At 56.6% G+C, this 12,293-nt stretch overlaps 4 protein-coding genes across 4 annotated transcripts; 2 read left to right on the top strand and 2 right to left on the bottom strand.

The window, feature by feature from the left end:
* Positions 1-1,045: 1,045 nt before the first annotated feature.
* SLS55_004187 (uncharacterized protein) lies at positions 1,046-5,024 on the top strand (the record flags this gene model as incomplete). The annotated part of the gene is made up of 8 exons (XM_066775646.1): positions 1,046-1,158; positions 1,211-1,231; positions 1,467-2,068; positions 2,730-3,071; positions 3,129-3,569; positions 4,091-4,221; positions 4,403-4,734; positions 4,787-5,024. The coding sequence occupies 8 exons, from the start codon at positions 1,046-1,048 to the stop codon at positions 5,022-5,024; spliced, it is 2,220 nt and encodes a 739-aa protein (XP_066633527.1).
* Positions 5,025-7,192: 2,168 nt separating this feature from the next.
* On the top strand, positions 7,193-8,009 carry SLS55_004186 (uncharacterized protein; the record flags this gene model as incomplete). Its single annotated transcript, XM_066775645.1, has 2 exons — positions 7,193-7,808; positions 7,867-8,009. The coding sequence occupies 2 exons, from the start codon at positions 7,193-7,195 to the stop codon at positions 8,007-8,009; spliced, it is 759 nt and encodes a 252-aa protein (XP_066633526.1).
* Positions 8,010-8,590: 581 nt separating this feature from the next.
* SLS55_004185 (uncharacterized protein) lies at positions 8,591-9,220 on the bottom strand (the record flags this gene model as incomplete). The annotated part of the gene is made up of 1 exon (XM_066775644.1): positions 8,591-9,220. One exon carries the CDS (start codon positions 9,218-9,220, stop codon positions 8,591-8,593), a length of 630 nt encoding a protein of 209 aa, XP_066633525.1.
* A 1,070-nt stretch (positions 9,221-10,290) lies between these two features.
* On the bottom strand, positions 10,291-12,291 carry SLS55_004184 (uncharacterized protein; the record flags this gene model as incomplete). Its single annotated transcript, XM_066775643.1, has 2 exons — positions 10,291-10,621; positions 10,673-12,291. 2 exons carry the CDS (start codon positions 12,289-12,291, stop codon positions 10,291-10,293), a joined length of 1,950 nt encoding a protein of 649 aa, XP_066633524.1.
* Between the last annotated feature and the right edge of the window lie 2 nt (positions 12,292-12,293).

The following is a 12,293-nucleotide window of genomic DNA, read 5'->3' as shown; positions in this document are numbered from 1 at the left end:
GACCTTGCATAGGGATCTAGATAAGGTGATGCATGCCCAAGGATTGTCATTGCGTACGGAACAGCCAGGGTCCTCGTCGAAGTGCGGGGCGGCGAGGGGGGCAGAGCGCGAGGTGGTCCGGAAAGAGGTGACAGATTGAATCCTTGGACTATCGTTCGGAAGAAGAAATCTCGCCATCCTTCGACGAGCGCCGGTCCCTGTCGATCAGCCATAGCCGTCAGCCGCAAACCCCCGCGAGCCAATGGCGTCTCCCGCCGTCTGGAGGCCGACTCTACGCTTCTGCCCAAGCCGCGTTCCACCCGAAACACCCCAGCGCCTTCCTTCGAATCGGGATTGAGGATGAGACGGCGGGAAGCCCAGGTGGAATCTCCGCACCCTCCAAGTCGCTTGTCATGGAAGGGTGGCGCTCCGTAGCGTGGAGGCTAGGCGACGTAGCGGCGAACGAGCCACCCACGCCCATTGCCCGGAAGGTGGGGAGCGTCTCCGGGTTTCATACACTTGGATCGCCTTTTCTGGAACCCACATGCTTGCTTTTTGTTCCTGCGTGTGTGTGCCTAGTTTTAAGGGTGGCCGCACCCGCAGGCCTTGCTGGCATCGGGGCCGCCTTTTTCTCACTTGCACTTGAGCCAACCGCTCGTTCATGACTCAGTTCCTTTCCATTCTCTTCTTCCAACGCTGGCAAACATGCTGAATGACGTTCAGAAAGCTTTCATCTTGGAGCAGTGGCTCGAATATGGCATCGGCATTTTTGTGTTCACACTCCGCTTTTACGCCAGATGGAAATTCGTCGGCTTCTCGGGCTACTCGTGGGACGACTTGTTTGCCGGAATATCTATGGTAGCTATGGCGCAATCCGAGTTTGACAGAAGCTGGGCACCAACTGAACATAGATATTCTTTACACTTGATCCCGCGCTCCTCCACGTAGTCAGTGAGTATCACCTGTTTATTGTAAACTATTCCGCGTCTCTAAATATTTTACCAAAGTTGTGCATGGCTCCTTTGTCGGCCTGAATGAAGAGACGGCCCAACAACTTGCGCCGCCAATGATCGCATCCCTGACAACAGGATCGAAAGCTCTCTTTGCTGCCTGGTTCACCTATATCACTCTTATTTGGACGCTGAAGGGCCAAGTCCTCGGCTACTACAACAGGCTGACGTACGTGTCTACCCAATGCCTCCGTTCCACACGGCTCTGACAACTTCCATAGTGCAGGCACCTGGCAGCACAAGTGGGTCAAGGTCATGGCTGTGGTTTGCTTTTGCTCGTGGCTATCCTTGATCCTTCTTATATTCTGCCGTTGCACCCCGATCCACATGAACTGGCAGATAGTCCCATATGCCGGAGACCAATGCACACGCACCTCATCAACAGTCGTGGCACTTATGGTCCTCAACATCATGTAAACCAACCCACCCACTTTTCCAACCACAACCTCAGAGAACTGACTCAAACACACCAAACAGAAACGATATCGGTCTTGTCCTCATCCCCGCCAACGTCCTCTGGTCCGCCAAGATCCCGCTGCGCCGCAAGCTGCTCGTCGCACTGTTGCTCTCGTCGTCCTTCTTCATCATTGCCTGCGCGCTGCTGCGCGGCATCCTCGGCCTGCAATCCATCAACAACATCGTCATCTCCATCCAATGGGGCACTCGCGAGACCTTCGTCACCATCATCGTCATCTGCGTGCCGCCCATCAAACCGCTCTTCAGCCCGTCCAAGTCTTCGTCCCAGGGCGGCTCGTCGCAAGGGCACTATGGGACCGGTACCGGGACGGGCAACATGGTGGGCGGCGGTTCGAAGGGTCCCGCCGGCAAGGCCATCCCGTTGCAGGAGACGTCGATGGTGGCGGTGGAGAGAGACCTGGAGCGCTGCGGGAGCTCGTCGGTCCGGGACGACAGTGACATGCAGTCCCTGGGGAGCAGCAAGGATTTGATCGAGGACCGAGAGGCGTCCAAGGCATTTGCGTCGGCGCCGGCAGAGCGTGGCGTAGGAGGAGGTATTAGCGTGACGACGGAGCTGTCGGTGTCGAACTCGCGTTCTAACGGCGGGCCTCGGCAAGGGAAGAGTTGGTCCGGCCATGACAGCTGGGGGGTTGTGAGACGGTAATGATCATGGTGGTTTTGGGGTACTGATTCGGCGTTGCATTTGGATGTGGTTTTGCTTTTGCGATAACCTGACGGGAACGGGGCTTATGTGTTTGTCGCACAGGCGGAAAGGTAATGGGGCAGATCTGTAATATACCCCCCTTCCATTTGTCCTATTTACTGGAGTCTCTCGTCAGACCGCTCAAGATTGTGAGCTGACCTCGTTATATACTGTATTCTGAAACAACAATACCCTCACCAGCGGGCAATGAACGAATTTCCAGACGAGAAGGCTGGGAAATGCGGCTCCAAAGGTAGCAGTTTTCATATTCGGCAACGGCTTACCGATTCCAAGGAGCAATGGCGTTACACAATGCTACACGAGACGATCTCTTTCGATGGGAACGCTTAATATAGTTCGCGTTGGTGGGGGTTGGTAGGTCAATGGCCCCCGTATCATGGTCAAAGCGTTTGGCCCCCAAGCTACGCAACAAGCTTTGATCCTCACTGTTGGCCGGCAAGGGGCGCTTGCGGAACCGGGATAACCGGAGCATGCAGCGGATGCATTTCCAGCCCTCTTGCCCGCTGTTCCTGTTCTCTTCATCACCATACTTCCAATGACAATGCTGTTCACCGTCGCAGTCGCGCTGTTGACGGCGGCCCCAGCCCGGGCGGCCAGCAGCTCAATCGTACCCACCAAGAACTTCATCGACACCATCTCTGGCTACATCGACCTGTCGACCTGCGCCGAAGGCGTGCTAAGCACCGTGGTCAGAGCGCAACAGAGCGGCTGCGGCGACAACGAAGCCTCGACGAGCTACACATGCTTCTGCACCGATAGTAGCTCGTACTACAGCCACATGATCTCGTCGGAGGTCGCAGACTCATGTGGCGCCTCTTCGGCGTCCGCGCAGGCGTCGAGCGCAATCGCAGTGTTCGACGGCTACTGCGCCCTTGGTGTTGAACACGGCTTATCGACGACATGTAAGTCTTGGCCAACCCTAACCAAGTTAAAACTCTGACACTAACCGCGGCAAAAAGCCTCGGCGCAAGCCACATCCGGCACTCGGACGGCCTCGCCCGCTGCCGGCGCAACAACGGCGGCCGCTTCGCAGACATCGACTCTGGTGACGTCTACAAGGTCGGCCGCCTCTGCCTCTGCCACGGCGACGTCGGCCAGCTCCAGCTCCGATTCGGACAGCACGCGGACCACGGCTATCGCGGCAGGCGTCGCCGTGCCCGTCGGCGTCATCGGCCTCGCCCTTGTCGGGTACCTCTTCTACCGCAAGCGCCTGCAGTCGGCGAGGGGCCAGCACGACATGAACTCGCCTTCGGTCGAGATGAGCGCGCCGCTGCCAGAGAAGCGCTATCCGCCGCAGGAACTGCCGCCGCACAGCGTGCAGGAGCTACCAATCCAATCAAGCGAACTCCACGAGCTGGATGGCAACATGAGGTACGAGGCAGCTGAGGATGCATGGAAGCGTGGCTGAGATGGTACTACCGAGTTTGATACCTTTGATTTTCCGACGACTTTCCTGGTGGAATAGGTACCGGCGATAAGGAGGATTTATGAGCCGCCGTCAGCACACCCCAGTTTTCTACGAGATGCGGCGGTAGGATTGGTGGCCTTCCGAGATCCGAGATCCGGGTCCGATTGCTTGTGTGCCTGGCCGCTGGCTGCCATGTGGGGCAACCGGGGTGGTGGAATGATTAATGTGGAGACAATAAGTTGCATCACAGCCGTGCGAACCGTTTCGTCAATTGTAGTCAAGCCAGACTGTCTATACTTAGCCACACTTGTCCAACGCTAAGATCCTTCGCAACAAAACCAACAAGCCGTCAGTGGCTTCAACGGCTCGGTCCGGGCGAGGGCACCTTTAAAAGATTAGACCCGCCCAACTGTTGCAGTAGTTAGTTAGTGTACCTGAACATGCCTCGAAGCCACCTTATCCCCGGGCTCACCTACGCCCTTTCCGTCTTGTCTTGCTTGCCCACCGCCAAAGCCGACTACGTCTACAACGGTGACTACGTTACATACTGCGGCCAATACGATGCTCTCAACACCACCTCGGGTCTGTATGACATCATCAACAACGCCTGGGGCGACGATGGATCCGGCTTGACCTGCACCACGGTTGGTGCGCCGCTGCCCAAACGAGAAGGCACACGCGCTGACCAATCAGACTTATCTTGGAGAAAGCACTGATGACTTTGCGGTTTTCAACTCGACCTGGCGCTGGTCCGAGACTCCGACTGAGGCATGAAGTACACCGAGACTTGACCCGACGAGCTTCCCACTGACAAGCCGCCGCCAGGTCCATTCGTACCCCGATGCCCTCTTTAACACAGAGCTGTTCCCCTTAGCTTTCCCGGACCTGATTTCGCTGAAACTGGGCGCGGATTGGGCAATCATCCCTGCTCCGTCGGACGACTCGGCCACGAACGAAGCCACACTGGCCAGCCTTGACGTCGTGGCGGATGTCGCCATTGACTTGTTCCTGGACGAAGACGCCAGCACAGCATCCGATGCGTCGGCGGCCGCATACGAGGTCATGATCTGGCAAGCCGCATACGGCAACTGCGACCCCATCGGCTACGACCCCACCTCCACCAGTGCGCCAACGCAGGAGTTGGGCGGTGTCACATAGTACCGTTCCTTCGCTCAACTCTGTTCTGGTCTGCGGCTAATCAGAACCCAGCACACTATTTCAGGGCCCCAATGGCAGCGGCCAAACCGTCTTCACCTGGTACCCCGACCGCAACCTGTCGAGCATCGATGTCGACTACTTCCCGCTCCTCGAAGCACTGCGTGGCGGTAGCTATATCCCCACTGCCGCTTACCTAGGGCGCTTCCAGTGGGGCTCGGAAACCAAGCATTCCGCGCAGAACCAAAACATGACTTTTGTGGTAAATTCCCTTGCCATGAGCGTCAATTGAAAGGCTCAACGCCGGCCATTGCCTGAGGGGTCAAACCATGTGGGGTTGGAGTGTGAATAAGATTCGGGAGACGAGCTGCAGATCTGCCCTCAGGGAGGGGAACAAGTTTCGAGTATGGAGGAATCGGCGGAGGCCCCACGATTTACTTCGCTCTGGCTGCCGCTTCGGGCATGGCCGCTTCCCAATCCGGCAAAAAGCTTGCGTCTGCATCGCTTACTCGGCTTTGCGGCACCGCCAAGCTTTGACTCGCTGTCCACACGAAGCTTCTGAAGACGACATGCCTTTGCTCATGGAGAATGCTCTCTCGCTACTCTTCTTTGTAGCACTCAAGGTGCTCGGATCCGTGCCGAATGTTCGGCTCGAATTGTTGACATGTCGCGTGACGGAAAAGGGGTCGAGCAGTCATTTTCTTATTGTTGCCTGTACTCCATATACTTTTTTCCTCAATTGGTTCAGATCGTGGCCGGTCCTGTTAAAAACACAATATGTGACACTAAAGGGTGACCGAAGCAAAAGGGAAGGTTCAGAACTGAGCAGTCGGACAACGGATGTATGCTCGCTCACACTTCCGACAGTCTGTAAACCAGCTAGCTCCGAAGCCTTCAATCACTGTAGCCCAACGCCGCAAATCCGGTGCTCAGCCGCTCCTTTCTCTCTTATGAGAAATATGGCACGTTTGGTTGAGACTTTTGCGCAGATGACGACAAGAAAGTAGTGGGAGACAGTGACCTGGTGAGAGTTTCTTTCTACAGTGGCGGTCCTGAGAAGAAAAAGGCCGCGAGTGCGACGCACCACTCACCGACTTTGACTCCCCTTAATATCGCATCGTACATGGTGGAGACCACCATGTCGAGGAAGCTGCGGATGAGATGTTTGTCGGAGCATCTGCCGAGTCAAGAAAGTGTGAAGTGGAGCGGCGATGCGGCCAATGCCCGTTTCCAATGCCGCCGCCAAGGTGACACGGGCTGAGAGGCCACTATGGAAAAAAGAGAGTCTTCTTGCAGGTCCGGTGGCCCGCGGATTCTGACGACTAATCTCCCGACCCGCCTTCCAACATCCGCTACCGCTGAAGTGTTTCTCATAGTGCATGGTAGTGCACCATGCTATAGCACTCTTAGGCTGCAGTTTGCTTCGGCGTGGCTGTGCTTTCGGCCGGGAGCAGCAAGAGTGCCCCCTTTCCGGAGCGGAGTGGAGAGCTACATTCTGGAAAGACTGAGCAGTAGTGGATCGGGTGGAGTCCAGAAGCAGTGTCAAGCGAGATCTGGGGCGAGGCCATCTTGGCAACCGCCTTGGTCTCAGGCGACGGCAACGGAAGGTGCGTTTGGTGTATCACCGCCTCTGCTGGGCAATTTGACTTGGGCATTATACATTTCCGGGTAATGCGTGCTTTCCCTCGAATGCATCGCATCGGAATTCCCCGACCAACGACGATTGCCTGAAGAAAATGCCGACCCCACGGCCAGCTAGCGGGCTTGGCCGTCGCCTGGAGGAGGAATACGAGCGGCGGAATGAATGGTCTGCACGTTTCGGGCCGAGCGCCTCTGTTTCAACCGTCAAGCGACGCTGCCAAGCAAGGCCAAGAGGGCTTGAGGAGAGCGGGATGGCCAGAAGTGTGGAGTGGTCGCGAGAGGTGGACAGTTCCGCCGCAGTGATTAAGGTAGGAAGCCAAGCTTAAGTTGCCCCTGGGTCGATGAAATGGTTCCCTATGCCGTTCCCGATGCGCCACCCCCTCCGCTTAGCGGCTCTGACTCTGCCAAGCGCGGCCAAGGACACTTGATCAGGTTGGCCGGCGGGACAGCAGTCTAAGTGTGCTCGCACCGCTGCAGTCCGGAAATTTCCAGCGTCCCGCCCTGATCGCTTCCTCCACCCATGCTCCTCGTCTCTGCCCGCACGCTACGAAAACACCGCCCTGCCAAGCGCCATAGATTGCAAAACACACGCTGCTGTCGTTGGGATGTCTTGGAAGTTTCAAGTCACGACGCCACCGCTCTGCACTTTGCGATGTCTCGTGAAATGCTGATATAAAAGTGCCAGCCCGACAGCACCATCACACTTCCAACCAGCAGCACAGTCCTTCTCTTCAGTCTTTCACCACATTCACTCTTTTCTTCCACACTCATTCCATCGATCTGCGATCGTATTTTCTGCCTTTCCACTCTAAAGACAAAATGTTCTCCAAGTTCTTCGTCCTCCCCCTTCTGGCCGCCACCGGCGTCCTGGCCGTCCCTGCCGATGACACCTTCGGCTACGACCTCGTTCGCCGTTCGAGCTTCCCCATCCCCGCCTCCAAGGGCACCGTCAAGTACAGCTCGCCCAAGACCTTCTCCGGCACCTTCGACGGTGGCATGAAGACCTACGGCCGTGGTGTCTCCTGCACTGGCCAGGCCGAGGGCGGTGACAGCGATGCTGTCTTCATCCTCGAGGACGGCGCCACCCTGAAGAACGCCATCATCGGCGCCGACCAGATCGAGGGTGTCCACTGCAAGGGCTCCTGCACCATCGAGAACGTCTGGTGGACTGCCGTCTGCGAGGATGCCCTCAGCTTCAAGGGCAACGGCAACGGCAAGGTCGTTGGCGGCGGTGCTCGCGGTGCCAGTGACAAGGTCATCCAGCACAACGGTGTTGGCTCCATCTCCATTGATGGCTTCACCGTCTCCGACTTCGGCAAGCTCTACCGCTCGTGCGGAAACTGCAAGAAGATGGGCCAGCGTAACGTCACCATCAAGAATGTCAAGGCCTACAACGGCAAGCTCCTCGCCGGCATCAACTCCAACTACGGTGATGGTAAGTTGAGCCCTCGGTTTTCAGCGACGTGAACATTGCTAACGCTACGCTTAATCAGTTGCCACCATCACCGGCACCTGCGCCACCTCCGTCAAGAAGGTCTGCACCGAGTTCAAGGGCAACAACAGCGGCAAGGAGCCCACCGAGATCAGCTCCGGCGTCAGCGCCCACTGCAAGTACTCCTCCGTCAGCGCTTGCTAGATGCATGCTCTACAACAAACCGTGGCTCCGCCGGCCACTTGAACCTGGACCTGCACATCCGAGGCTGGGGGAAATTGGTGGATGGCATTCTATTCTTGTATCGACTTTCTAGTCCTAGAACCTTTTCTATATCTCTAATGCACTGTGTCGCTGAGGCCTCAGCTACTAAGTTCAAATCATGGTTATTCGCATATCTTACCTCCTTGTGAACATGCTGATGATGCAAGGCTTTGGGTGTAACATTACACTAATCGATCTATCTATGACAACAGTAGTCATCTCTCGACTGATAATGGGATGGACCTGAGCATCGGTTGCGTCAAATGTTGTGAATGCCCCCATAGAAACATGCACGGCACCATAACAGAGATAGCAGGTCTGCAAAGTTCTCCGGATTTTTGAGTAAGACTAAGAATACCCGGAGCTCCAACAATGGTAAGGACAGGCAGTGTAGCCAGGTACAAAGCACACCTATAAGAAGGCTCCCCCAAAAGAAAGGCAGAAGATCCGTACTGTGCATCGAACGCTTCAAAATCCCCCCACCCACCCCTTGCTCGCACACATCAATCCACTCCATCCACTCAGCAGCCGTACGTCAACCTCAGCCCATACATGTCACTCTGGAACCACGCGACACTGCCGGCCCTGTCGCCCTCCACCTCGATCAGGTAGTTTAGCGTCTCCTTGCACGCGCCCGTGACAGGTGTCAGCCTCGTGTCCTGAGTCGCACTCGCCGCGACGATCTGTGTGCCCACGTTCGAAACCTTCCCGGGATGATCCAGCCACGAATCCCTCGTCACGTCGACGTCCCTATCGACGCTGAAGAAATCCAGCCTGGTCAGGTTCTCGGGGGTACCCCCCGTCGTCTCGACGCCGGGCGGGCTGTTGGGGCCGCCGCCGTGGTAGCCCGCCTTGAAGAAGAACTCGACGTTGCAGGAGCCGTGCTGCGCCGCGTCGGCGGGGATGTTGGCGAACTGCAGCTCCGTCACCCACTGCGACGTCTTATGCTCGCCTTGCGCCGTGTACACGTAGTCGTGGTCCCCCGTGTTGTGCTCCGGCTCGTCCTGCATGATTTGGAAGAGGTGCGTCGGGTACAATGTCTGGCACCCGCGGCGCTCAAGCGTGCCCGTCGGTGGGTTGGCGGCCCTTGGCAGGGTGGCAGCCAAGGCGGCGCCGGAGAGGACGGCGGTGGTGAGGGTGGTGAAGAGCATTTTTGGTGTGATTAGATTGCGGAAGTGGTGGTGTAAAATGCGTGGCAATGGCAGAATGGCTTGAAGACGATGATCTGAGTTTGTTTGATGGAGATCAACTTGTGTGGTATCGGAATACTGCGTTATATATCTTTTCGCTCTATCATCAACAGCTCCGGTCTCGTGCGGTCGAGAATAGGCACAGATCAGCTCAGCCCTCATGGCTGCGGTGCTCCATCGTCAGTCACAGCTGACCGACGCAGAGGGAGGAACCCCGTGATGGCATCGTAACATCTGCTGAAAGACAATTCTCGTATAGCGCCATGGTTGTTCTGCTAGAAGGAATGAGGTAAGATGAGGCTTCGCAGCTTGCGCGGTGATGCTGTGTGGAGAGAGATCCAAGTGCCTATTCGTAAAATGTTGGCCTGTTTAACCCGCATGTGCAATTTCCCGAGTGGCCAATGTCGTGTAACGTCACCGTTCGCCCTTCTATTATCTGGGGAATTGCGGATGCGACCTCGAATGAATGGACCCAAGAGAAACGGGCGCATCGTAAGACGTTCCTGCGTGGAAGTAAGGATTGCAGGGCGGCGGAAAACGAACACCTGATTCTATTCCTGTTCCCGGGCGCTGGCTTGCGACAAGGTGATGGGATTACGTGTGGCGGCACATCACGAGATGCCATCCTTCACTGGCGGTGGCTTGTCTTCTCTTTCAGCTGCCAAGTTCTGTCATCAGCCTTGCCACTAACCTTGTCGTCGCTGCGGTGCAACTGGAACGTAGATGTTGGGAGCAAGCCACTGCAATACTTTCATCAAGCGGGTTAGATTACTTCGTACTGTGCAAAGGTCACACAGCGCCAAGGCACAGGAAACACTCGGCTTCGAGGACCAACCCAGTCACCGCGAGCCGTTGAATTTTTCATGAATTGATTCCATAGTTGAACGCCTATGATATGGCATGCTTAGCCTTTATTACTGTACAGTGATGTTTTGTCGCTCTTGGGGCCGGTGATCATTAGCTTCTGTGATTTTCCAATGCAATCCTTTTGCCTAGTAGGCCATCCGGAGAGAAGAACGTTCGATGCGTGTTTACCCGTGGAGGAACGCGCGAATGCCTCTTTCAAGGATAACGCCACCAGCTCCCGCAGCAAGCACGGCCCAGGTCCACTTGTTCTGGATCTCCTGAGGGCTAGGCCAGAAGCTGTTCTTCTCGCGCTTGTACTCCATGAGCTGCTGGTACTTGAGCGGGTTCTCTTTGGGATACCGCGACTCTTGATCAGCCTCGTTGTCCTTGTCACCGCCGATGAAGCGGAGGAAGACGTAGTTGGAAACAGGTCCGAGGATGGAGAGCGGATGAAGGAGACCGGCGCTGTAAAGGAGGACGGGGAATGAGAAGTGGATGAGAGCGTCGCCGAGATAGCTGGGTACAGTCAACAAATGAGGCTTGTAACGTAGACATTTGGGGACTTACTTGGGATGTCTGACGATGCTCCAGACGCCCTCACGGTTGAGCCCCTCGCTCTTCCGCTGCTTGTGGGACTCGAGTTGGGTGTCCGCAAGAACCTCCAACGCGTATCCGGTAGTGAACAGAAGAACAGAAAGACTATGGAAGAAGGAAGGATTCTGAGTGACAGGAGAAGACTGGACACTAAACATGCCGGCACGGAAAGGCAGTATGAACGGCAGAGAGATCAAAGTCTGGAAAGCAGCCTCCGGCAGGAACATGGTGAAGAAGGACTTGTTCCAGAAGCTGCGCTCTTCCTTCACTGTCACATAGCGGGGATCGTCCCTTCCGCGCTTCACGCTACGACTGGCAATGCGGTAGAAGAGGCGGATACCCCAAGCAGAGACTTGAGTGAGCAGGATCTTCTGCGGGTAACTGAGAGACGACCAGGTGTCCGAAAGGGAGAGTCCATCATCAACCACACGGGTGCCGACAGCGCTCCACCAGGCGTTGGCAACCATGCCGGACGGCCAAAGCCAGTCCTTCAGTTCTACTCGGTTTGTGTAGCGAGCCACGCCATACGTGACAGCAGAGAGGCCAGCGTGCAGGCCGAAAGAGGGAAGTAGAGCATCCTGCAGCAGCCCGACTGCATGAACGTTAATCGGGGCGCTGGGGCGAGCCCGGAAGTGGGATTGCTCTGCACCGGAACCAATGTTCCTGCGAGTCGACCAACTCGAGTTAGATGAGCCGGGAATGGCTTGAACAGGGTTATCCGGGTGGCGGCTGAAGTGGGAGGCGTAGCGGTCTTGCTCGGCACCCGACGTATGAGGTAGCCTCTCGTTGATCTTGTCTATGGGGATCGACTTCCCGCCAAACCATCCTTCATAGCGGTCTTGTTCAGCTCCAGAAGAATGGGGCAGCCTCTCCGAGATGTCGCTCGCAGAAGGCCCTTTGCCTCCGAACCATCCGCCGTAACTGTCTTGCTCAGCCCCGGAGGTTTGAGGCAGCTTCCCCGAGATGTCGCTTGCGGACGGTCCCTTACCACCGAACCAGCCACCGTAACGATCTTGTTCAGCACCAGAAGTATGGGGTAGCTTCTCGGAAATGTCGCTTGCAGAAGGCCCTTTGCCTCCGAACCAGCCGCTGTAGCGATCCTGCTCGGCGCCAGAAGTCTGTGGAAGGTGCTTCGAGACATCGTCCACCGAAGGACCCTTACCGCTGAACCATCCGCCGTAACGGTCTTGCTCGGCGCCTGAGCCCTTTGGCAGAAGATCTTGGGCCTTCTCCTTGATGTCGCCGGCGGAGGGCGCTTTGTTGCCGAACCACCCACCGAAGCGGTCTTGTTCGGCGCCCGAGGTCTGTGGCAAAGCTTCTTGCACCTTGTCTTTGATGTCGCTTGCAGAGGGTCCTTTGCCTCCGAACCAGCCGCCAAAGCGGTCCTGCTCGGCACCGGAAGCTTTGGGGAGCTTGTCTTGGATCTGGTCGGCAGAGGGGCCTTTCCCGCCAAACCAGCCGCCGTAGCGATCTTGTTCTGCGCCAGAGCCCTGGGGGACAGGGATATTGTGGAGGTTGACGGAAGGGGAGTCTTTGACTGGATTGTTCGGATTGGCCCCAAAGTGGGAGCCGTAGCGGTCTTGCTCAGCCATTG

This window comes from Diplodia seriata (assembly GCF_021436955.1).
Source record: "Diplodia seriata strain FDS-637 chromosome Unknown scaffold_4, whole genome shotgun sequence".
In the NCBI taxonomy this organism is placed as follows: domain Eukaryota; kingdom Fungi; phylum Ascomycota; class Dothideomycetes; order Botryosphaeriales; family Botryosphaeriaceae; genus Diplodia; species Diplodia seriata.
The sequence above is the reverse complement of the archived record's forward strand: the minus strand, read 5'-3'. Positions and strand labels throughout refer to the sequence as shown.